This window comes from Passer montanus, unplaced genomic scaffold (assembly GCF_014805655.1).
Source record: "Passer montanus isolate IOZ18808 unplaced genomic scaffold, ASM1480565v1 scaffold167, whole genome shotgun sequence".
Taxonomy (NCBI): domain Eukaryota; kingdom Metazoa; phylum Chordata; class Aves; order Passeriformes; family Passeridae; genus Passer; species Passer montanus.
In genome coordinates, this window is record NW_024363938.1 from 216,327 (window position 1) to 242,838 (window position 26,512).

The 26,512-nt window shown below is 47.8% G+C and overlaps 1 protein-coding gene across 6 annotated transcripts in view; it reads right to left on the bottom strand.

Moving 5' to 3' along the window:
* Positions 1-1,409: 1,409 nt before the first annotated feature.
* The window catches only part of SGMS1 (sphingomyelin synthase 1), a 92,139-nt gene continuing 67,036 nt past the window's right edge, over positions 1,410-26,512 (bottom strand). For all 6 annotated transcript variants that reach the window (XM_039703692.1, XM_039703687.1, XM_039703689.1 and 3 more), the window contains 5 exons: positions 15,038-15,858; positions 10,730-10,847; positions 7,347-7,500; positions 6,518-6,684; positions 1,410-3,912 (listed from right to left, as the gene is read on the bottom strand). In XM_039703692.1, coding sequence (XP_039559626.1) covers positions 3,733-3,912; positions 6,518-6,684; positions 7,347-7,500; positions 10,730-10,847; positions 15,038-15,654 — 1,236 coding nt within the window. In that variant the 5' untranslated portion in view covers positions 15,655-15,858 and the 3' untranslated portion in view covers positions 1,410-3,732. The remainder of the gene's footprint in view (positions 3,913-6,517; positions 6,685-7,346; positions 7,501-10,729; positions 10,848-15,037; positions 15,859-26,512) is intronic.

Sequence of the window (26,512 nt, forward strand, 5' to 3'; positions counted from 1 at the left end):
GCTGAAAGCCAAATTCTGGGAGTCCTGACTGCTCCCAAACCTTGCAACACCTCCTCCTTCCATCATCTTGGAATCACAGATCATCCTGATATGGGAGAGAACCCCAGGGACCATCAAAATCCAACTCCTGGTCCTGCAGAGTGCCTGAGAGTGGTGTCCAAACGTTTATTGATTTAAACAAAGGGTGCCATGCCCAAATCCTGGCTCTCTCTGGCATTCCCTGCCCAACCTGCAGCACATGTGGGCAGCCAGGGGCAGGAGAGGCATGGAGAGGATGCAAAAACAAACCACAGATCCTTCTGGCAAACATTTGTGGCCAGTAGCTGATGAGCAGGATGGGAGAAGCTGACACACCAGGAATTTGTGGCTTCTCTTTGGGCAGTGCTCTGATCCACTGGCACCAGGAAGAGAGTGAGCACCAAGCTGTGTCCTGAGGGAAAGCAGGAGGGGGAAACTGATGGGATTGATCTTTCCAGGGCACAGGAAAGCAGAGGGATCACTGCCCTTGCTCGTCATGCTCCTCCACCACCTCCATCCCTGTATTTATGGGTGTCAAACCTTCTCCAAGCTCCTGTATCCTGATGGATCTTGACAACATCAGTGCCCACGCTCCTGGCAGAGATCCTGGTGTGTGCCCAGCTCTTTCTCTACCTTGCACCTTCCTTTTCCAGCCTTTTCTGGTGCAGACCCCTCCTCCCACTTTCAGCCTCCTGGCACCTGCACTGTTCTGTCCAGGTTTGTCCCTGCACACCCAAACCTGGCTCTGCCTGTCCTCAAAGACACCCTCAGTGCCCAGCTGGATGGTTCCAGCTGGGATATCCACAAGTTCTGTGGGACTGGGGCAGCACAACGCCAGATTCCAGCTTTTACAGCCCTTCGGTTTGCTGTGTTCACCTCTCTGATGGGCACCAAGCAAAGAGGAGCAGCAGGAGCTGGGAGGGAGAGGCAACAGTGCACCAGTGCCCAGGGCAGGGAATCCCTGAGGTGGTTCAGCCCTTAACTGGGACAAGATTGTCCCTGGAAGTCACCCCAGGAACACAAAGTGATGGCACAGGAGCCCCAGCAGCCCGGGCTGCTTTCCCCACACAGCAGAGGCTGAGGGATGGCTGTAGGTGGATCTTACCTGAGGTTTGAAGGGGAAACACAGAGAAAATCTGGGATTCTGTCCATCAGCACCATGCCCTGACCCCGAGCCACGTCCCATCCACCCAGCCAAGGCAGCACAAGCTCCACAGCCTGGACTGAGGCAATGCACAGCAGTTCTGCCCCAAACCCACCCCGGGCCCTCCTCCAGAGCCAGCAGCCCCATTCCCAGCTCCCTTCCCGAGGCAGCAGCAGGCCCTGCCTGAGCACAGATGGGGCCGTGAGGAGCCAGAGCCATGCAGAAAGTCAGACACCACAAGGCAGGATTGAGCAGATTCCATTTAATGTCATGTGCATATATATCCATACATTTACTTATGTCAATGGTTCGGATGTGCGTGATGCCAGGTCTTGAAAAATCTACTCGGGTTACGTCTGGGAGCACCAACTCTCTCAAAAACCAGCTCAAAAACCAGCTGGGCTGGGCTTGGGCTGTTGAAAAACCGACTTTTAGCCCCAAAAAGCCGTGAACTGAAGGCAGAGCAGGCAGAGCTGAGCCCTGAATTCCCACCCAGCTCTGCAAATGCTGTTGCAAAGGGCTTGGCAAAGCAATCCCTCCCTCCCAGGGAGACAGAACTGAGCTGCCCCTGGTCAGAGCAGCAGGAACAGCACCCCACCAGCTCTCCAGGGTTTTGGCCAAGGCTGAGGAACAGGACAGAGAGGCAGAGATAAAACATCCCCAACAAAAAAAAAAAGAAGGAAAAAAATGTCACTTTCACCACCACGGACGCACAGAAATTGGCCTCTCTTCTCTTTTTTTTCTGGTGTCCAGGGGCCAGCACTGGCAGCTCCTGGGGGAAGGGATGCCCACCCTGCTCTGTGCTGCATCCCAGCAGTTGCAGGGTAGATTTTTCAAGGCCTGGAGATGGCTCCCAGGAAGGCTCCTCCCGCCCGCTCGGCATCGATTGCATAGCATTTATTTCACATAAGGCACTGTTTTGCCCAACAGCAATTCCACAGCAATGCAGTTTCCATACAGTCCTCATAGGATGGCCTACAGTGCAATAACATCAACTTAAAGGCAAGGTTTGGAAGAATAAACCCAGCTTTAAATTGCAACTGAATATTAAGAAGATAAGGGAAACTACATTTTTCAAAAGCCTTTTTTATTTTCCTTCACCATTGTTGTTTTACAATACAAATATCACCTTGTGAATACACAAAAAACCTACAGAAGATAACTCTGCTTCACGTAAAATACAGAATGGATATATATATATATATTTATATATATATTTTTCTCTTCTTCATTCTTTTCTTTTTTTTTTTTATAAAAACTATTTTTGTTCTGCACATTGGCAAGTTTAGGATAGGAGACTTCCCCAAACATACAGTATGTATGGTAGGAGTGGAAACTTAGAATTACATGCAGTTTCTGCACAAATATTTTAAAGAAATAGATTATCTTTGTTGTTTTTCAACAACACTCCGACAAGGGGATGGAGAAACCATTCATAGTTCACTCAGTGATCATTTGTAAAATTCTTAAAAAACAGGAATTCATGGCTGTTTTGCTTTTTAAAACCCAGCTACCAAGTAGACAATAAAGTGATACTTTTTTAGCTTGACCTGCCCACAATGTGTGAGCAAGGCCGGACCCTTTTTTATTTGGTGGGGTGGGAGGTTTTTCCCTACACGTGGCAATTTCAACATTATAAGCAAATTTCCAGTTTAATTTAGCTATAAATGCAAAAATTAGTAATTATACAGTATATATAATTCTGCTTTCATGGAATACTTTATTTTAAATAAAAACATTTAAGACTGCCTACTGACCATACAATCAAGACAAGAAAGGCACTAGAAACATAGACAAATCTCTCTCTCTCCCAAGAAGCATTTTCTTTAAATTTTTTTAACTCTCTATTCTCTGACATGTAAAAATCTTTTTAAATTTAATTTTTTTTTCATACACATTTTGAAAAATAAAGTTAGGAAATACTTAGAAAATCACTTTACATTTTTTCTCTCTTTTTTTTGGTTTTTTTTTCTTTTTTTTTTCTTTTTTTTGCACTTTTTTGACACAGTCAGTCACTGCAGAATCTACAAAATCAGGATTTACCAAACCTTTCTGTGTCTATCATCTTATTCGTAGCATGGTGCAACAGGTAGAAAGATTTCTTGATTTCACCCAAGGCAGATATTTAGAAACCTTCATATAGTCATTTGCTAGAAAATGGCTTACAGCCCAATCTTTGGGGCAAGAGATATGAAAAGTATGTTTTCCCAAGAAAATAATATGCTTTGTTCCCAGACGTGACTGGAAAGACCAGAACTTATGATATAAAAGCTTTTCATCTATGTTGTCGCATCATATACAAAGGAACATGGTGATGGGCAAATGCAAATCCCAACTCTATCAACAAGAAATGTATAACAGTGCATGATCAGTTAAATTCTCTTTATTGTTGTCCAACGCAGATCCTTTGGAGAGAAAAAAAGATCACAGTGCTTACCAGGTAACTGAACGGGTCAGGTCCAGGGAGCTGCTAAAGAAAGGGTTAGGGAGCGGTGGGTTTTTGTTTATGGCATCTTCTCTTGGAGTTGTGAGCACTTGGGACAGGTCCTTTCGGGGCTCTGGGGACACTGTTACGTGTCACTCACCAGGCGGCTGTACTTGACCTGCCGGCCCCGCGCCAGCGCCGGACACCGCAGGGGCCAGTGGTAGGAGCGAGGTACAATCCCTTGGACATTCTTCTCAAAGTACTGGAAGGGCTTGTACCACCACACCCTTGCAAGGAGGTTCGTTTGGGAAGCTTCTTTTAGCACCTGCAGGGGGAGGAGGGCAAAAAGAGGAGGTCCTTTATTCGCACCACTTCGCTCGCCACCGCTCCTCCGTGCTCTCCCGCTTCCTGCTGATCCCAAAATCTCACCTCCCCAACAGATCCCAGCCTCCCTGCACACACCAAACCTGCTCAGCCCTGCCTACAGGACCCCAGCTGTTTGATGGGCCCACAGGAAAGGAATGAGTGGCCCAAGGATGGGTGTCTGCTCTCCTCTGGGGATGAAAACGCCATCCCAAAGCAGGATGTTCTGTAAGGGTGTCCCAGGTTGCTCTGTAAGTGCCTCTGAAATCCCATGGGGCTCAGGAATCACTTTGGGGTCTGGCTGTGTGCCTGTGGAGCTATGGGAATACATCACACAGGACTCCATTTTCTTCATGGAGGAAAAAGCTCATTCTTTATTCACATAACTCCTTTTTATTTAGTTTTACAGACCTCCTGTGTGACTCCAATTGGTCAGTAGCTTTCTTACTTATTTCTTAGTAACAAGTTGTTATTCTGTATTGACTGGTCACTAAAACTCTCAGTGTGTATGTGCAGGAAAAGTTGTTTGTGAGAGACAGTTTCCATTTTTCTATCTGACTGTGTAAAAACAGTTTATACAGGTGCTGGTTGTTTTTCACTCAGGAATAGATTGTTATGTTAAGGAACTGCTCACCCCAGGATTGCTTTCACGTGGGAACTTGCAAAGGGCTAGCTTGATTTTGAAGAAATGACAGGCCAGCCAGAGCAGGCTTGATTTTATAAGGCTTTTCTTTATAATTTCTTTATCTTACTGCAACATGGAGCCATGAGCAGGGCACGTCCCAACCCATCTGGAGATCAGAACCCTGCCCTGCCCTCCACATGCTCCCAGACTGCTCCCACCTACCTTTTGCTCCTCTCAGCCATGAGCAAGTCCCAGCCCACAGACCAACCACATCCAAACCCCCTGCTGCCCATTATCCATGCCAGAGCCAGGGATCCCTGCATTCACCCCCCAAAGGGAACACAGGAGCACAGGGCTTCTACACTGAGCTTCATCTCCATGTCAAGCTCAGCTGTCAAATAAATCCACTGTTGCTTTTAATTTTAAGGCCAGGCACAAGCCCCAGCATGAGGAAGGAGAGAGCAGCACACCAGCGTGTGCTCAGGGAAGGAGCCAGGGACTGGCATTTCCCAACATCCTGGCAGCTCAGGGCAGCAAAGCTGAGCCACCTCCCTAGGCACATCAGGCAGCAGAACAGGAACATTTCCACACCAAAGCTCTGCTGAAGCAATTCCTCAGCAGGACTGGGGGCACTCCTGACTCCAGCACTTCCAGCTTGGAAGTACCACTGCTCTGAGAGCCCAGGAGCAGAGCAAAAGCGTGGAATCCTCTGGATTGTGTGTGGAATCCTCTGGATTGTGTGTAGAATCCTCAGCTCTCGTGTGACAAGAGCTGCAGAGCTTGGGCACAGAACACAGTGCCTCCCAAGCTGACTGAACATCAAAGGGCACCCAATCTGCAATTAGGCACTTGGCTAGAAATGCACCACAAGGCCTGGCTGTGGTGTATTGCTCCAGGCAGCACCAGACCAGTGGAATAATGAGGTGGGACCTACAAGGCCTTCAGGGGGCTGGAGCCAGATGACCTTTAAGGCCCCTTCCAGCCTATGATGATTCTGTGATCTGCACTGTCACAAAATAAACTCATCTTCTACCATTGTAGGAGGTCTTTAATACACACAATTAACAGCATTTGCCACAGATAAGCAAAATATATTTGATCGTGAGCACAGAAAATATTTGGGCACCAATATGCTGCTATGGACATAAAAATGTCTCTTAACTCCCTCATCCACTATCCATGGCAAAAACGTGTGCATTTCCTCTCAGAGAATCACAGAATATCCTGAGCTGGAAGGGACCCACAGAGATCACTGATCCAGCCTCTGCTCCTGCCCAGACACCCCAACAATCCCACCCTGGGCATCCCTGGAGCAGTGTCCAAGCTCTCCTGGAGCTCTGGCAGCCTCAGGGCTGTGCCCATTCCCTGGGGAGCCTGGGCAGTGCCCAGCACCTCTGGGGCAAGAACCTTTCCTGATCTCCAGCCTGACCCTGCCCTGCACAGCAGAGGTTTCACTTCCCTCAGCACTGTCAGCTCCTCCCTGACTGTTCCAGTTCACCAGCCAGGAGAGCTCTCCACCCCCTGGAAACACTATCAAAAACCAGTTCCTTTTTAGCTGAGGCCTCCTCCTGTACCTTGAGAGACCTGTGGCACAAGCCACAGAACACAGGAAAACCCCAGCTGCCCTCAACAACCAAACTAAACAAAACCAAGGCAAAAGAATCTAAATGGTTTGTTGTTCTGTCACAAACGTGACCACCTGGCTCAAATTCAGAAGACTTCAAAAAACTGAGGTTACCCAGGGGTGGGAGAGCCCTGCCTGCCTTTGGGAAGCCCTTCCCATATTTTTGTGGTCAAGAACCCAATGAATGATGCCTCTTTCTCCCCTGCAAACCCAACAGCTGGGAGGAAGAGAGGGACTCTCCACAGGACATGGGTGAGCCTGGATATTCTCACCCCCCCAGGCTAGAGCAGGAGCATCCAAGGAGTGGGAGGAACTCACTTGCTGGTTGGCCATTGTGTGGTACCACCAGAATAGCCTTGTAGTGATGTAGTAAGCCACCACCACGTCCACAGTGTAGTGGTCATGAGCAAGGAGGATGCAGAACATCCCCACCATGCTGAGCGCCCAGCAGAGCCAGTGGTACCACCAGAGTCGCCGTGGGGAATCTGCAAGGAAGCACAAGCAGGGGTTACTCTCCCAAGGGGAAGCTTATCAGCACTACTGCTGTCATTAGCAGAGGTCATGGACTGCAATCCTGGCTGACACAGAGATGCCCGTGCTGAGATTAAGAGCAGGAATGCTGAGATCACAAAATAAGTGTCACTCTCTTAAGGTGTAATTTAAAATTGTACTCAGGGGTAGTGAGATCCTTGGAAATGAGAAAGGTTAGGAGATCTTTCCTAATATAGGAAGATATAATATACCCTGGGCTGTCAAGTCAACCTGCTTGTGTTTAGATTGGATTTTGGGAAGGAATTGTTCCCTGGCAGGGTGGGGAGAGGCTGGAATGGAATTCCCAGAGCAGCTGTGGCTGCCCCTGGATCCCTGGCAGTGCCCAAGGCCAGGTTGGACAGGGCTTGGAGCAGCCTGGGACAGTGGAAGGTGTCCCTGCCTTGACAGGGGGGGGGATGAGGTGGCTTTTAGGTCCCTCCCAACCCAAACCCTTACAACCCCTCTGGTGAAGGATTTTCCCCTAATACCCAATGTGAGGCCATTTCCTCTCACCATGGACCACGCAGGTATTTTAACTGGAATTGTGCTCCTGAGCACAACAGAAACCCCTGAGCTGGGAAGGAAGCACCCAGCAGGAGGGCAGCAGGGCACTCACACTCTTTGATGAACAGGTAGGTGAGGGTGAGGATGACGGTGTGGCCGCTGTACAGGTAGTCCCCACACATGTTGTGGGAGCCCGTGATGGACAAGCCTCCGCCAGCAATCAACTTCATTATCCTTCGCAGGTGAGATTCCCAGTCTCCAAAGAGCTGGTGGGACAGCAAAACACAAAGCACAGTTAAATATCACAGCTCAAAGCAATGGTTTTAAGCAGCAATTTGGCCTTTCAGTTCTCTGTTGTATTTGCAGGGACTCCCGTGGCAGGGAGGAATGATGAATCTGACTCCATGTTCTCAGAAGGATAATTTATTACTTTATAATACTGTAGTATATTAAAGAATACTATACTAACTATACTAAAGAATACAAAAAGGATACCTACTAACTGCTCAAAAGCTAATAATGAAAACTCGTGACTCTTTCCAGAGTCCTGACACAGCTTGGCCCCAATTGGCCATTGAGTCAAAACAACTCACAGCAGAATCCAATGAAACAATCTCCAACCACATTCCACATGAGCACAACACAGGAGAAGCAAATGAGATAAGAATTGTTTTCCTTTTCCTCTGAGGCTTCTCAGCTTCCCAGGAGGAAAATCCTGGGCGAAGGGATTTTTCAGAGAATGTGAATGCCACAGTTCTCCTCCCCTTCTGCTTTGATGCACAAGATCAATCAGCAGATAAATAAATCCTCAGCCTTTCCCAAAAGCTGGCAGCACATTTCCAGCAGGAAGAAGACTGGAAATGAGACACGAGTGTTTTGATGCTTGGCACCTCTTGTAGCTGGTGCTCAGGTGAGATTTTCCTTCTGTTCAGGAGGCAGCACACTCTAAAATAAATGAGGTTTTATTTAGTTCATGTTGCTGGTAACAGCACAGGCCCTACTGGTGATCATCCAACAGAAACCAGGAGGAACTGCCCAGACTGAACAGGCAGCTGCCAAAGCCAGGACCTGATGAACACAAGAGCATCTCAGTCCAAACCTCAAAGCCTTGGAAAAGTCTGCTAGATTATTTCTTTCTGCTTCCCACTCCAACAGAAACGTGCGTGCTGTCTGTCAGAGCACAGGGCCAGACTTGTGCTTTGAATCCACAGCAGCCCAAACAGGGATCTCCCTCCACACCCAGACTTGCTCTGACCCACCCCCAACCACTGGCTCACAGAGCATTCCTGGAAAAGCTTCAGCTTGCCCAAGGAAAGCCAAATCCAAGCAAACCAATTCCTTCCCTGAGGACACTCTGCTCCCTCTCCCAAGGTGGCACTGCCCAACACTTCTGCTGCTCTCAGCTCTTAGCCAAGGCCAAATATTAAACAAATCCACAAAAAATGTATGCCATGGGACAACCAGGATGTGTGGAGAATCTCTGGCACCCATCAGGAAGCAGGGACTAATGGATCAATGCACACCTGTGCTGCATCCTCACCTCATTTTATGGTGTTTGAAAATCCGTGGAAAGCACTGAACTGTCAGAAGGAAACACAGACTCCCCCCCAGGCTGGCCATTATGTTTTTATTTTAAAGCTTGGCCCTGCTTTAAGAAGTGGAAATTAATAATTTCTGACAGACTGGAGCATGTTCTTTGCAGGAATTAAACATTTCCTGCTAACAGTTGCTCACAAACACTAAACTGCTCCCCAAAGCCCACTTTTCACAATCACATAGAACTCAGTAAGGTGTTGAGAGGTTATTCTTTTCCCACCAGTACATTTAGGGCTTTCAAGAAAATTCCTTAATCTTATCAGGGCCCTCAGCTTGTCTCTTCTTGAGTAATGAGAAGGATTTGCCAACACCATAAATTCCCCAAATTCCCCAAACAGGCAGATTTATTCACTTCAGCCCATAAATACCTGTGTTCTCTCTTTTTTAATTTCCTAGCAGCAGGCTGTTCAAGTACAGTGCTGAATTCTCTCCCACTCACTTCTCTTTCCATAATCCCTCCAAAACCCACAAAGGTTCTGCCTTGGCTGGACTTCCCTGAGGAACCAAAGCTTTATTTGGATGTGCCAATCCTCACCAAAACAACGACAGCACATGGTTCAAGTCCAATCAGGATTTTACCACCTGTACCTCAGCACGTGGATCAAGTCCAATGAGGATTTTACTACCTGGACCTCAGTGATTTTACAACCTGCCAGCTGATTTATGGCTGTGCTTCTGCCCTTTCTCCTGCTTCAACTGCGTCACTGCACAACCAGCCCCAGGAATTGCAGAAAGGACCAGGATTCCAGCAATGCTGGAGTGACCAGGGCTGGATGCAACACCACCAGCTCTGTCCCATCTCCACCCTGAGCACGTGAATTACCCTGCCAGGCTGACCACAAGGGTCAACACCTCTGTCCCAGTAGCCTGGTTTCAGCCATGGCTTTCACAAGCCTCATTTATCCCTTGGGAGGAGGTGAGAAGTCCTTGTGCTAACAGAATTGCAAAAATATGTGCAGCAGACAGCCTTAGGAAAGTCCCTCTGGGCCATTTTCAACCACGAATCATTTCTGGATTTGACACACCGAGGTGTGTATTTATTTAGAAATCAGTGACTCACACATGGCAAAGGTTGCACGTTGCTTCAAAAGCTTCAGTGGGGACAGGAACATGCTGACCATGCAAATTAGTTGAAAATGCCACAGAATTTGGGTATTTCAGTGCTTTGGAAAGGGTGGGAATCCCTGCATTGCCCCACAGCACCTCCACTGAGTGGGCAGCCAGTGACATGCAGAAGGGTGTCCCTGTCACACCAAACCAGTGCTCTCAAATTAAAATTATAGAGGGGTTTGTGCTGGTTTGGGCTTGAAGTTCATCTCATTCCACCCCTGCCATGCGCAGGGATACCTTCCTCTGTCCCAGGCTGCTCCAAGCCCCAGTGTCCAGCCTGGCCTTGGGCACTGCCAGGGATCCAGGGGCAGCCACAGCTGCTCTGGGCACCCTGTTCCAGGGCCTGCCCACCCTCACAGGGAACAATTCCTAATTCCCAATGTCCCATCCATCCCTGCCCTCTGGCAGTTTGAACCCATTTCCCTGTGTCCTGTCCCTCCAGTTCCTGTTGCAGGGTCCCTCTCCAGCTCCCCTGTGTCCCTTCAGGCCCTGGAAGGAGCTGTGAGGTCTCCACACACCCTTCCCTTCTCCTCGCTGAACATTCCCAGCTCTCCCACAGGGAGAAGATGCTCCAGACCCCTCAGCATCTCCATGGCCTCCTCTGGACCTGCTCCAACAGTTCCATGCCCTCCTTATGCTGGGGGCACCAGAACTGTGCACAGAATTTCAGGTGGGCTCTCACCTGAGCAGGGCACGGGGCAGAATCCCCTCCCTTAGAAACACTTACTGAGAAAGCAGTTTTGGGAAGAGGAGGATGAGGGGGAAACAGGCAGATAAGGAGGAATTTACCTTTGGAGAACACTTGAAATGCATTCCAGGTACTGGGAGTGTAGTCACGTACATGGTAATACACCGGTACAGGTATAGTGTGCCAACAATACAGAAAAATCTTCTGCTAATTATAGACCTGGCAGGGAGAAAAAACAGGCACAAATAAGGAGGTGCTCAAGGCAAACAAAATCCACAAAGGTAAATAAAACAAAGCAGCAGCTGGTTTCTCCTGATGCTTTGGAAACTCGTGACATTATGGGCTTACACCTGGGAATGCTGAACTACTCCACAAATATTCCCACGCCTTCCAGGCCAGGAACACAGGAGCAACACAACTCACGCTGCCTTTGAAGGTGAGTATGGAAAATATAAGGATTAGGATGCAAAAGCCTGTGCTGATTGGGTGCTGAAGACATTAAAGGGGATTTCACACCCCACCATTAGCTGTGGCCAGTCACTGATTTCCCATTCGAGGCAGGGGATAAAGTTACAGGATTTTCACTGTGAGATGAAAAGGAATAAGTTTATTTCAGCTGACACACAATTCAGTGATTACAAAGGGTCTCCTGTATAACCCAGAGGAGTGAGAGAACACATCTTTCCTGAGCAGCATTATAAAGGAAGCAGTTCACATCAGCAAGGAAAGCTCCCAAATAAAAATGCAGAGCTGCCCTGGCTGCAGGACAGGCTGTTTGCAGGGAAGCCACAGCTGCAGAGACATGGATTAGTGAGGGTTGATGCTCACAGATGCAGATCTGGGGTACTGTGAGGTGCTTCTGCAAAACCAGCACGAGCACCTGGGGTAAAGGGTGGGCTCAGGAGGGACAGGCAGCCCCAGAACTGCCCCACTGGGGTAACACCTACAAACACCTCCAAGAAAGACAATTAAACCTCTCCTGGCACATCCACCAGGACAGGAGCAACCTCTGGATGGATCCTTCAGAGAGATCACTGCCAGGGTTACAGAGACTGGGGGTGAATCCAATTACAGCAGTCACCCTTCGTGTGCCAGGGCTACAGACCCTGTGGGTTTGGTTCACTTTAAATCACTGCTCTTTGCACTTATGGCCACTTCAAGCTGCAGGTTCTGGCATTCCCAGAATCCAAGAACAGTCTGGATTGGAAGAAACCTTCAAGATCATCTCATTCCACCCCCTGCCATGGGCAGGGACACCTTCCACTGTCCCAGGCTGCTCCAAGCCCCGTCCTACCTGGCCTTGGGCACTGCCAGGGATCCAGGGGCAGCCACAGCTGCTCTGGGCACCCTGTGCCAGGGCCTGCCCACCCTCACAGGGAACAATTCCTCCCCAAAATCCCATCCATTCCTGTCCTCTGGCAGTGGGAAGCCATTCCCTGTGTCCTGTCCCTCCAGGCCCTTCCAAAGAGTCTTTGTCCTTTCTTGGAGGTTCCCTTCAGGCACTGGAATTCAGTTGTTATTATTTTGCTCATTTAAAAAAAAATAATACTCCTATCAAGCTGAGCTCTTTCAAAATTCAGCATTGGCCACCTTTTAAATTGTTCGGTGCTTTTGGACTTCCAAAGAGTCTTCGTCCTTCTTTCTTGGACGTTCCCTTCAGGCACTGGAATTCAGTTGTTATTATTTTGCTCATTTAAAAAAAAATAATACTCCTATCAAGCTGAGCTCTTTCAAAATTCAGCATTGGCCACCTTTTAAATTGTTCGGTGCTTTTGGCATGGTTACTAAACTCTATTTTGCTCACTTAAAAAAAATTAATATTCCTATCAAGCTGAGCTCTTTCAAATTCAACACTGGCCACCTTTTAAATTGTTCGGTGCTTTTGGCATGGTTACTAAACTGGAGTGCTCCACTCTTGGAGGAGTATGAGTCTGCAGTGCCACATCAGTAACACCTTGAGTGCCTTGATTTATCAGGAAAAATTCAACTCTTGCAGGCCAAACACATTTTGAAGTGGAGTACTCCCTGCTGTAACACAGTATTCCAGACTTTTTTCTTCCCTCTCCTGGTGTAAACATGGGCAAAGCTGTGAGTTAAGAATGATAATTATTAATCTTTTTCCACAAACTGAAATTTAAGCGTGGAGGGCACCACTCCAGTAGAGCAGGGGTTCTCCTCTGCAGAATTTTTCCTCTCATATCTCACCCTTGTGGCTTTTAGAACCAGACATGAACCTGCTTTTTTCTTTTTAACATAAAGGCAAACAGGGGGTTGGGGATTAAAGGCTGAGCAACACTATATTCTGAGAGACCAAAGAAGCATTTCTCTGAGCACTGAATTTTTTTTTTTAATTAAAACTACCACTTGATTTTGCTGGATTTGGCATATTTTAACTTGGGAAAATCTGAGAGAGCTCTGCACTGTAATATAAAGTAAAACTAAATGCAAAAAGCCTCGTATTTGCCTTTCCCCCAGGAGGATTTGTGTGAGTGTGAGACCCAGAGCCAGCCAGGAGGTACAACCTCCACACTTATTCCTGGCCCAGAGAACTCCATCCCAGCCCTGCAGACCTCAGCAGGGAGCACGCTGCTCCTTCAGCCCCGTGAGCCAAACACATGGCCAATCCTGGCACTGGGCTTCTCCCACAGCAGCTGGGAATGCTTCCCAGGGAAGTTCATCTGCCTCAGCAGCTTCCTTGAGCTCCAGAGCGCCCAGCCAGACCTGCTCCTGCCTTCTGGAGAGACACCAGCCCAATCCCATGCCATGGACAGCATTAGAACCATGGAGTCACACAATGTTTGTCTTGGAAAGGACCTTAAAGCCCTTCCAGTTCTACCCCTGGACACCTTCCACTATTCCAGGTTGCTCCAAGCCCTGTCCAACCTGGCCCTGGACACCTCCAGGGATGAGGAAGCAGAAGTGAGGAAGGCCCATGTGGCCCAATGCCCTCCCTTTATTCCTGAATTAGGTTTCAAAGGGAGGGGATAACCCCACCACGAAAGGGACTCAGCTTTTCTGTAGCACTGAGTCACCACCCCTATGGTGTGCCCCAAGCAAAACCACAACAACAAGGTTCTCCAGACAAAGGCACCTTGCTGGGTTCCTGGTCCTGCCAGCACCTCTCCTGCTCTTCCCTTTCTTTCTCCTGCTCTTCCCTTTCTGCTGCTCAGCCACAGCTTGGGCCTCTGGGACCTTGATCCCTCTGTTCAGGGACAGAAAAGAGGGATTTTGGTCCTTGAAACATTCCATGATCAGTGCACAGACTGACCAAGCTCTGGGACTCCCTGGCATCTTCCCCTAATACCAGAAAAGGCCCTTCCAAAGGGGCCTTCCATGGAAGAGGGTTGGAATGGGATGATCTTTATGGTCCCTTCCAGCCCCAAACATTCTGTGATTCTATAACATAAATAAAAACAAACACCCCAAAGCAAATGGGGACACGGTAGGGGGGGAACCTTCAAATCTCCCAGTGACACCAATACCTGTACGTGACCATAACTTCCACGGAAGAGGGCTGGAATGGGATGACCTCCAGCCCCAAACATTCAGTGATTCTATAACATAAATAAAAACAAACACCCCAAAGCAAATGGGGACACAGCAGGGGGGGAACCTTCACATCTGCCAGTGACACCAATACACGTATGTGACCATCAACTCAACCCACATCTCACAGCTCCAAAATCTCCAAGGATTCTCCTGTTCCTCACCTACAGGCTCTGCTCAGCTCCACCACAGGGTGTTTGATCCCTGGAATGGCCCTATTAACCCCACATCTCCTTCTTGAGGGCAACCCCACACCACCCTCCTCTTGCTGTTTCCCTTGGGTTTAAAATCATGGAATATGCAGAGCTGGAAGGGACCCACAAGAATCACTGACCCAGCTCCTGTCCCTGCACAGATACCCCAATAATCCCACCATGTGCACCCTGGGAGCACTGCACAAATGCTCCTGGAGCTCTGGCAGCCTTGGGGCCGTGCCCATTGCCTGGGGAGCCTGGGCAGCGCCCAGCACCTCTGGGCGAAGAACCTTTCCCTGATACCCAAGCCAAACCCCCACTGGCACATCTCCAGCCATTCCCTTGGGTCCAAGTTCACAAGAGCATGAGTTGTGCTCCCTCAGAACAAACAGAGAGTTCAGAACGTCATTTCATCCAATCCATGGCTTTTCACCCATGAAACAGGTTCAAGTTAACCACGCAGGCAAACACAAGCAGGGGACTTGCTCAGTTTCTCAGGGAACATGTGGAGCTCTGCCTTCTGCACAAGCAGCTCACACCATGTGCTACCTCACCTTTGAAAACTGAGATAAAAAGATCACAAGAAGCTTCATTTTGTTTGGGTGCAAACCAGCATCTGCCCTCCAAAAGCCATCAGAAGCACTCAAGTTTTGAAAAGGTTTTACTTACTTGTATTTTAAGAGCAGCCACTGAACAAACCACAGTCCTACAAGGATCATGCCGTTGATTTCACAAATAGAAAAAGCCCATTGCACCCGATCAAAACGATCAAAAAATGCATCTGGGAGGGGAGGCTGCACCTCCTTGGGAGGCACTCGTTCATGAACCACCGAGATAGTCACCGTGGTGAAGACGAAACAAAAAAGTGCATAAATAAAAGCCAGGAAAGTCTTGCCCCACTCCATGGGATACTGCGAGCGCTCCGGCTCCGGCATGGGGATCTTGATCATCTCCTTCTTGAACCCGTTGGGGACCCCATTGAGCTTGAGCGCGGCGCCGAAGCCGTTCTGGCGCGCGGCGTCGCCGGCACGCACGTGCCCGTTGGCGTGGCCGTTCTTGTGAGCCTCCATGTGGTGAGCCATCTTCAGCCCCTCGATCATGTTCAACAGCCGCTGCCCGCTGTCGGAAGACACCCGGCACAGAGGGGATTTCTTGAAATCCTCCTCTGTCAGGTTGATGAGGTCCCGCCCGGTGAAGTTCTTCAGGGGCTCACAGTACTCCGGCACGGCATTGTCCGTCAGCCAGCTGGTCACCTCCTCGGGTGACCACAGCACCACTTCTTTCATCTCGCCAGGGACGGTGGCACATGGGCTTTAAAAGAGTGGGCAGCAGTCACTGCGGCTCCAGCGTGGCGGGAAGCTCCTCCTTGGCTTCATCTTGTCCCTGGAATGGGTTTGGCCAGAGGGAGAGCCCGTCCCTGCCCAGCCGACACCAGCGTGCGGCCAGCATAGGAAACGCTCTACTTCATCTTCGTGCTGGCATGCTTCTTCCTGGGGAGGGGGACAAAAACACAGAACCAGGCATTAGCACGGCATTTAGCTTGAGGTTGATGGCCAAAGCCAAAATTCCCACACCAAACCAGCTGTGATGGGGATGGACAAGAGACTCTGGAGGGAAAGAGCAGCAGATTTGAGCTGTCCTTCCCAAGCTCGCTGTTGGCTTCTTAACAGATTTAACACCACTTTGCAGCTGTGGGAAGCTTCCCTCCTGCTCTGTATTTGTTACATTTTCCATTTCAATCCTCTGGTCCAGGAGCAGCACCCAAACTCCTCTTCCAGTCATCATACTCATGGATTTAAGGAGCTACAGAGCAAATGTTTGGTATTACTTGTGGTAGAAACCTCTTCTACCCCTTACAGGCTGGTACCTTCATGGAACATGTGGCACCAGTGATTGAATACAAAACCTGTTTTTTGTTCTGCAAGGTAAAAATCATAAAGTCACAAAATCCCAGACTGGTTTGGGTTGGAAGGGACCTTAAAGCTCATCCCATTCCACCCCCTATCACGGGCAGGGACACCTTCCACTAGACCAGCTTGCTCCAAGTCCCATCCAACCCACCCTAGAACTCCTCCAGGTGCCACATATAGTCATCAAAACTAAAAAAATTATATAGGTAAGCATGGATCTACTCTCTAGGACAAAAGAGCAGCAGGAAAATCAATAATCAAGCAGATTAGCCTGAAAATAAACTGAAGCATTTAGGTTTGCAAGTATTCAGCAGCTCTGTGAGGTAAATTCAACTGTTACCAGTGTATACTGCTCCAATTCAAAGAAATGTTGCCTACCAGATAAAAAAAATGAACCAGGAGAAATGTTTAATTAAAAAAAAGAAAAAAAAGAGGAACTAGGTTAGAAACTTCTATACTCAATGAATTGCAGAAATAGCTTAGAAAAGCTGATTGCCTCAAGTACAAAAGTTACAAGCACACACAAGTTACTTGCTTGGAATCTCCTCCTGAATTTTTGAGACATGTACAACAAACAAGGTAGTGATGGCACAGACCTCCACGAGCAAATCCTCAGGTCTGAGGTGTTTAGTCAACAAAAAACCAAAACTGCTCCTCCCCAGAGCAAGGAGAGGAAAGCAGTGGAAGCCCCACCAACCCACAGACCACGTGCTCTACTGCAGCTCATAAACATGAAGTGAGAAGGTAACAGCACAGGGAAAAAAAACCACTTCATACTTTCAGAAGTCAAACCAAGCCTTTATCAGCTGTAAGAATATTTTTAGCCTCTTACCAAGCTCCCAAGTGTTTGTGTTTAATCAAAGGGAGCAAAGTTGTGACTGAGGAAAACTAAAATCATCTACCCTACTGGCATGATTTGAGCTGAAGTGGCTCAGAACAGATACAGAGCTTTACTCCTATGCAAACACAACCACACTGCACATCAATTCATTTTCTGACCTGTTACCTCTAAGCTCAGCAAGAAACACAAGGTGCAGTTTTTAATTTGTTTTTCCATGGAAGGAACTGTGATGGTAGAGAAAAGAAAAAGCTTTGGATGGAAGGACTGGCAGTACTTTGGACAGGCCACCTCTCACTTTCTGGACACCAGGAATGTGCACACATTTAAATCCATGGAGCAAGCAGGGGTGAAGATGACTCTTCCACTTTGTGCATATCTGTGTTGTTTTAAAGCAGAAGTGAGGCTACAGCTCTATTTGCTTCCTTTTCTTTCAATACTGAGGAAGGCTTTCAAGCCACAGATTGCTTCATTATTCAAGTTGTGTTTAGCAAATCAGTATTTAGTTACAGAGCTCTGAACATGGAAAAAGGGTGGCCTGAATTATGCATGGTAACCCACATTAGAAGCTCCTACAAGGCCAGGACTGAGCAGCAGCTCAGCTCCACCTGCCCATCTCCATGTGTGCTCATTTCAAATCCCAGCTCTGGCAGCACAAATTCCCAACAGACAATCCTAACAGACTTCTTGTTGTTTCCAAGGATGGTGCCTCACAATGATAAAGACAAGTTATTTATTTTTAATGCTGTTCCCCCACCTGAGCTTTGGGCCTGCAGCAGCCATCCCACCTGGTTTTGGGGTTCTCTGAGCACTCTGGGCACCATGAGGTGAGCCAGTATTAACTAAACCTTTTCAGTTTTCACCACTGGAGTGCCTAAATCCCAGATTCACAAATCCCTGAACCTGACAGAGAAGCTTCCTGTCCATCCTGACAACATTTTTAAGGATTCGGATCCCAAAGACACAGCTCAGGAACCTGTAGCCAACCTCCAAACTACATCTCCACTGCCAGGGAAGGCCTAGATTGGATACTGGGAAAAACTTCTCCATGGAAAAGGTTGTCCAGCCCTGGAATAGGCTGCCCAGGGCAGTGGCAGAGTCACCATCCCTGCCTGGAGGGATTTAAAACATTTGTAGATGTGGCACTCGGGGACATGGGTTAGTGGTGGCCTTGGGAGTGCTGGGGGAATGGTTGGACTTGATGAGCTTAGAGGGCTTTTCCAACCTAAACCATTCCCTGATTACATTCCAGCAAAGCTTCCAGCAGGTTCTAAGATGAGCTCCAGATGGAAAAATCTGTTGCCAGCTGCAAACAGCACTTGGATACTGGCACCAGAGTCCCAAAATGCTGGTGTGACCCCAGAATACCTGGCCTGGCAGCCTGACAAAAACCAACAAATGTGTGCCTTGCAGTAAAACTGCAGGTTTGGGCAATATTGCTGGAAACTACCATCAGTTCCAAAATGTGCTCTCACACCACCAGTGTAAATCACTACCAAGCAGCTTTTGTAAAAGCAGAGTAAATGATAAGGAGGAAAGGTAATCCTCTACCAAGGACACAGGCCATGGAGATGAGTTGTTTTCACTGAGAGTTAAAATGAGGAAAACCAACTAAAATTTTTAACACCGCTTCTTATTCAAGCCTGTTTTCACAGCCTGTCTAATGGGGGAGGAATAGGCATAAAAGCATCTTTACTCACACCTTTCCAGCTTGTCACATTAAAGATTCCTCATTCCCTATGGTGCATCCATGAAAGCTTGATGGGGTGTGGTTTGCAGAAACTATGGGGGACTCACAGCTCTCACTGACCCCTTCCCTTCCACAAAAGGTCTTCTCCTCTCCACACAAGCTGAAGACAGAAGGTGGGGACCAGTGTCAGCTGCAGCCAGGCCACATACCCACGAGGATGAGGCACACACAAACCTCCCCAGCTCTGACCCAGGTTCTTTAGCCTGGCTGGCTAAAAATTCCCTCCATCTGCAGCAGAGCTGCCTCATTAAGGAGCCTGAACCTGACAAGGAATTATAAATAACAATGTGATTATCATAACAATACCAAGTGCACCGTGATAATGATGCTGTGGAAAACCAGTACCTCAAAATACCCACACAGGAGTGAGCAGGATGAAGCAACCTCATCAAGGGCTCCAGGTGGAACCTCCTCATGTTTACAGGACCTTTGTTCCCTGTTGCCAACAAACACTGAAGTGCTAACTCAAAACATGGGGAGTAATTGCCACCACCACTTCCATCTACACCTTGGCCATGGCCACATCAGAGGGTTAAACAGGTATTTGGGGTGCACTGTTACAACCCTGCTATCAAGACCTGTTCTTCTCAGATCAGCTGGGCATAAAGAGCAAAGGTGGGAGCATCAACCTTTGTGATTAAAGAACAAGAAAATCAGCCATGAAATCATCAGCTGATTAGAATCTAAGAATCATGGAATGATCTGGCTTGGGAGGGACCTTAGAGCCCATTAAGTGTCATCCCTGCCATGGGCAGGGACACCTTCCTGTGTCCCAGGCTGCTCCAAGCCCTGTTCAGCCTGGCCTTGGGCACTGCCAGGGATCCAGGGGCAGCCACAGTTGCTCTGGGAATTCTATTTCAGGGCCTGCCCACCCTGCCAGGGAACAATTCCTTCCCAATATCCCATCCATCCCTGCCCTCTGGCAGTGGAAGCCATTCCCTGTGTCCTTTCCATCCATGCCTTGTCCCCAGTCCCTCTCCAGCTCTCCTGGAGCCCCTTCAGGCCCTGGCAGGGGCTCTGAGCTCTCCCTGGAGCCTTCTCCTCTCCAGCTCTCCCAGCCTGGATCCAGAGGGGCTCCAGCCTTTGGAGCATCTCCAAAGGCTCCTCTGGACCTTCTCTAACAGCTCCACATCTTTCCCAAGCTGAGGACAAGGCCCAGGTCTGGGTCTCCTTGCAAGCAGAAATTGTTCATTCTCACAATTAACACTGATGAGACAAAACCACATCCACTTAAACCAGTAAAAAACCACCTCCCCTATCCGTTTGTTCATCTTGAAACTCCTCCTGAAGTACTTTGAAACCCAACCAAAGCAAAGAAAAGCTAAGCCTTCCGAAATCAAACTGTGCCCTGCTCGTGTTTGTGCTTTTACTCTCTAAGCTTTGCTGCCAGGGCAACAGTCACTATAGAAATCAGTCAAATAATAAGCTAATTCAGCAACTCGTCACCAGGAGCCAGGAAATCCTTTCAGAGGCAGTGGTGTGCTGCACTTGCAACCCTCAGCATCCTTCCAGACAGCCCAGAAAAGTTGAGAGGATTTGACCCTCGGTGAAAAAATGAGTCTAAATGAGAGAGGCTCATAAGCACAGCTGGAAGGTACAATAATGGTGGTTTGGCCCTTGGAAACCAAACTCTGAGGTTCACACTGATAATGTGTGCACACAAACAAGCAGAGAAACCCAGCTGCTGCAAGGACTGAAGACTGAATACTTTATAACCCAGCCCACCAGTGAATTCCCCATGAATGATGAGCTGGAGTCACACAGACACCAAGTACCCCGAATAAAAGCTGGAAGCTCTTTGTCCTGTGTTTTTAGAGCACAAAACAAACTGTTCACAGCAGCAGGGCCTGAGTCACTGCTAGAGTCACCTCCTCTCCAGGCACTTCATCATGGCCAACAATAACACTCTGACACCTCAATAACTGGACATCCTGTACTTGACAAGCACCTCTGCACACAATTTGCAAGGGAAGGGAGCTGCCTGCCACAAATTATGTGCTGGATAGCCCTAACAAGCTCTCAAGCAGCGTTTCCCTCCATCCAGGACAGGCTTGCCTCTGAACCTGCATCACCCCTTCTGCACCACTAACAAGCAAGAAACTGCTGGCAGTGTAAAACAGGCCAGTAAAGCTGGGTTTGGGCTGGAAATGCAAATATATGCAAATATAAAATAGCTGTAAGTAACACTGAGGCACAGGTGGGCTCGCAAGTTGCACAGAGAGGTTTCCAAGGTCAGCCTCAGATGGAAAACATTGGCCTGTGGACAGGAAGTCAGAGCAAGTAGAGCTACTACTATGAAAAGAGAGGCTGGGATGAAAATGCAAAGCAACGCCCACATCCCCTGAACAACCACTTACACAGCTTCAGAGGGAGAAAAAGCCCTGCCTGAATACTACATCAATCCCTGAGCAGCCTGCTTTTTTTCTAATTTACTTGACGGCAAGAAGAAAAAGAAACCCTCATCATATATTTTCTATCCTAATTAGACTTTAAAAAAATACCCAGAAATTAAAATCTCCTCATGGGTGTAACAGCTCGGAACACAAGCCCAGAGGTGAGCATGGAGGATTTAAAACCCAAAGTACTTGCAGCACATTCGGATAACCAAACAGGTCCCACCTCCAGATGGGAACACCACCAGGGAGTATTTCTCTCCATGAGACTCCACCAGAGCTTGGAACAGCCTGGTCTTAGTGGAGGTGTCCCTGCCCATGGCAGAAACTGAAACTGGATGATGTTTAAGGCCCCTTCCAACCCAAACAATTCCCTAATTCTGTGATTTATAGCCCTACACCTCAGCTTTCTTCCTCTCCCATCTTCCTGGTGCTTGGCAGCAGTTATGAAAAGCAGCAAACACTCAGGAGGAGGCCTCACCTGACCAGTGGTCCCACCCCAGGAGCAGCTCCTAAGCAGGGCTTTTATTTTCCCAGGACAGAAATCCTGCTTCCAATGACCCTGGAATGGAAAGGATGGAGCAGGGAGGAGGGCAGGGCAGGTTTAAGTTGCAATTATTTCAGGCTGGGAAGTTGCCCCAAGTCAGGGAGGCAGAGCCAGGCACCAGGGCCAGAGCCCTTCTGCCCATTCCAGGGGTAACCCAAGTACCCATCCCATTTTGTACTCCATTCCACAATCCTAATGTCCCAATCCTAAAAAAATGCAACGTCTGCAATGGCAGTGGGACCAATATTGGCTTATTTTTGAACAGCTGCAATAGGAAATCCACACTCCCCACCCCAAATGCAAAGGGAGGGTGTGAAAATATTAACAGAACATCACAAATCTTTAAAAATTAGTTTAGACTGGATATTAGGAAAAAAATTCTCCCCTGTGAGGGTGGGCAGGCCCTGGCACAGGGTGCCCAGAGAAGCTGTGGCTGCCCCTGGATCCCTGGAAGTGTCCAAGGCCAGGGTGGAAAGGGAGCACCTGTACAAGGTTATTGAAATTTTTGGGGTGCCCCGATGAAGGAAGGAAATGATGAATCTAACTCCATGTTCTCAGAATGCTAATTTATTATTTTATGATAGTATATTATGTTAAAGAATACTAAATGATACTGTACTAAAGAATACAGAAAGGATACTTACAGAAGGCTAAAGAGATACTAATAAAAAACTCATGACCCTCTCCAGAGCCAGACACAGCTTGACCTTGATTGGCCAGTAAGTCAAAACAATTCACATGAAACCAATGAAACAATCACCTGTTGGATAAACAATCTCCAACCACATTCCAAAGCAGCAAAACACAGGAGAAGCAAATGAGATAAGAATAGTTTTCCTTTTTCTCTGAGGCTTCTCAGCTTCCCAGGAGAAAAATCCTGGGCAAAGGGATTTTTCAGAAAATGCGAATGCCACACAAGGTCCCTGCCCATGGCAGGAAGTGGAACAAGATGAGCTTTTAAGACCCTTCCAAGCCAAACCATTCTGTGATTTTCTGAATAACCCGCTTAGACACCAGGACTGTCAATGTTTCAGCAGCTTCCTACAGCAGAACCAACTCACCCAGCACCCCCCAAACCACCCACGGCCCTCGGGCACCACGCTCAACCCTTGCCCACATGGGATGTGGACAGCAGCAGCCCTGAGTGGCTGTGGGCTCTGTGCTCAGCAGAGCAGGCTCTGGCTGCTGTCCCCAGCAGAGCTGAGCACTCATCCCCGGGATGCCTGGGGATCTGGGTCAGGCAGAGCCAGGGCAGGGCTGGAAATAGAGCCCCGTGTCCTCGTGCAACCCCGCAGACAATCCGGCACTGAGAGCGCTCAGCGATGCTCCTGACACTACCCAGCCTCCCCACACTGACACACACACTACAAAACACCTTCAAAGGAACACAGATGAAACACTGAAAAGGCAGAAAGAGTGGGGTTTTTTCTCCCTACAAGGCAGGGCAAAAGGATGGAAGCAGGAAAATGAGGAGAGACTAAACATTTGTGACATGCTCCACATTTTAATTCAATTAGTGCAGGTGTTTTGAGGTTTTTGTGAGGGTTTTTTACCTCCAGTGACTGCCTAAAAGCCATTTATTATTAGAAAGTCAGATTTGTTGGAAGCCTTTGGGAATCTAAGTGGCAGCATGAATTTAAAAATTAAAAAATCATGGGAACAGAAAGGGAAGTTGTGCCCAAGGAAACTGAGAGCAGTCTTATGACTGATGGTAACGTGGCTCTGAAATGCAGACTCCAGCATAATTTGCCAAACCAGCCATGCAGATTAGGAAAAAAAACCTGGCAGAAATCACAGAGAAAACAGATCCTCTCTGAAGACTTAAATCAGTTACTTGACATATTTTTTTAATATTAGGGTTTGTTACTGGCCATGTATGAGACAGTAGCCAGACCACAACAGTTGCTCCCTCCCAACTGCCTTTGCCAGGGCTGTAACAAAAGCAAAAGAAAACTAAATTTACACTCTACGATTCCCAGCCTAGAATAATATTTCCATATTTCATTAGCAATATAAATATTTTATTTCAAACATCCTACTTTTGAAGTCCCAACACATCAGACCCACATCAAAGACTCCAAGCCTCCAGAGTTGAAATGTGAATATCTTCATGCACAATGTTGTTCTCTGCACTTCAGCTGTTACTTTTCATAAACCGACCCAAAAAGACACACCATCAACATGATTCATTTTCAATGCCATTCCTCTTGGAAAACAAAACAATCCCTGGGTTTGTCTTTATTAATTTAGTTTCATGTAACACCGAGTGTTCCTTGGTCTGAAAGACAAAACACCACACGTATTCAAGATTACTCCTGGTATAAATAGTCTGAATTTTTGAACACAGAGTCCTCTTTCCAGCAATGCCTGCTCAGAGTTGCACCAAAAATCAAATAAGTCCTTCAAGACATGTATCTGCAGGAAGGAGAAGAAGGCTCTTATTGCATAGTTGGTCTAGAAAAATCATAAACACAGGAAAGGGAAGAAAAAGGAAGAAATCTCAAACCATCTTGACTGCCAACAAATTATGGGCGTACAGCCTGCATGGTGGGGATGTGTCTGACTAGAGCCAGATCTCCTGACATTGCAGATGAACTGTCCTGGCATCTTCCTTTTTGTGGTTATGCTGCAAGCAGGAAAAACCCTCTCAGTTTATTTGCCAAATCCCAGAACCTTTCTTTACTCTCCATCACAGGAAGCCAAATCCTTCTGTTTGCAGTGCAGATCTTCCTCTTGGCCTTGATAGCAAACCCAGTGTGGCTGGGGACACAAATCCTCCCCTTCCCAGCCCAGCCATCCAGCAAGCACCTCCTTCTTCAACAGCCACAAGGAAGGTGCCAAACAATTCAGAGCAGCTCTGGTCCCTGCTCCAAGGGTCTCTGGCTTTTGCCTTTTATAGGCAATTTCATCATTGCTGCTCAGTGTTTTGGGCACTGAATGCCACACTTTGATCATTCAACAAGCTCCAAATGTCAGAATTTGGGCTCCAGAAACCCAAGCTATTCCTTGCCCAGTGCCTTGCCCACAGCTTTATCTGTGTGTCAGACTATTCCTACTCATTCCATACTCATTCCATGCACTGCTCCTACTCAGGTGCTCCCAATCCGTGTCAGATGTGACACTGCTCCCATCGAAGATCTGTGACACCAGCAAATCCTGCTCAAATCTTGCTGCTGACAACAAGTGGGCACTGAACCCAAAGAACAGGAATACACAAACATCCTCCCTGAAACATGAAGCATTCCTTACAGTTTTAACTGATAGATGATTGAAGATCACAAAACAACACTGAAAACACGCTACCTTCCACACTCTCAGCAATGGTGACAGTACCACCAGGTACACGTCAAACAACTGCCAGACCACAAGCAGAGTCACATGAGCTCTTTACAGTGTGTTCAAAGGCTGCAAAATATGTTTCACATATTCCCCTCAGCTCAAAAGTTATGATCAATTAGGTTCACAAAGAAGGAGAAGATTAGGAAGATGAAAAACTCAGATCTTGCCATCTAACTGTTCTGGAAATTATTAATATTTCAACAACTACCTGAAAGCCTCAGAAGTAAATTCCTCCTGCAGACACATCCAATTGCTTCTAAATTCCTTTTCTAGTGGCACAGTTGAGGCACAAGGACGTGCCTGTGTCATGCTGTCCTAACACCTTTACAGAGATGTCCATCAGCCACCTGGCTACGGACGAGCCCAGGCAACATCTCTGGAACTGTGGCTCTCAGCCATCCTTTCTTCTGCAGGCAGTCATTCCACTACCTGGCACACTGAACAGGAAAGACTGGATGGCTGGGTAACAGACCCACAGGCTGAACTGGTAGGATTTGAATACATCAATTAAATCAGTTCCAAAGGTAACCCGTAATTCCAGCCAAACAAGGGAATCTCAGCCAGAGGTACCGGGTAAGTGTGAGCAGCCTGTGCTCCTACCATGGAAATTAAGCTGTGTTTAAAAATAGAACCCCAGGATGGTTTGGGTTCGAAGGGACCTTAAAGCCCATCCAGTCTCACCCCTGCCATGGACAGGGACACCTTCCACTGTCCCAGGCTGCTCCAAGCCCTGTCCAGCCTGGCCTTGGGCACTGCCAGGGATCCAGGGGCAGCCAGGACCTGCCCACCCTGCCAGGGAAGAATTTTTTTCCTGATATCCAATCTAACCCTGCTCTCTGTCAGTTTGAAATTGAACAATATTTCACCTTCCAAAGTCCCCCACCTGGGGAATGCTGTCATCCACCACTCACCCACAACCCATAAAACTGTTGCAAAGCAACCCAAAACTGAGTGCAAAGCTCAGCCAGCACTTTGTCCACCCTTCACAGCCAGAAATAACTAAAAAAAAATTCTATCAGATGCCTCCTGAATTGGTGGGCATGTGATCCCTCTCCTCCTGCCACAGAACGGATGAAGGGGTGTCCAACTGCCGGCACAGCCTTGAGCAAATTTTCCTTATCAATCTAAATATCTTCTTTTAACTAAAAGAAGGCAAGGCAAAACTTACAGTGCAGACTGGAAGATGCCCTCCTGCAGATGTGTTTCCTCTTGTTATAAATAACAAATACAGTTATTGTTTTTCTAATTTATGTATTAACTTTTGTTTTGCAAGTTATTATTGATCACAAAAATCCTGATGTAGTACAATTTGTAATTACTGCTTTTGATACAGTATAATCTGTCAGTTTATGTATGCACCATATAGC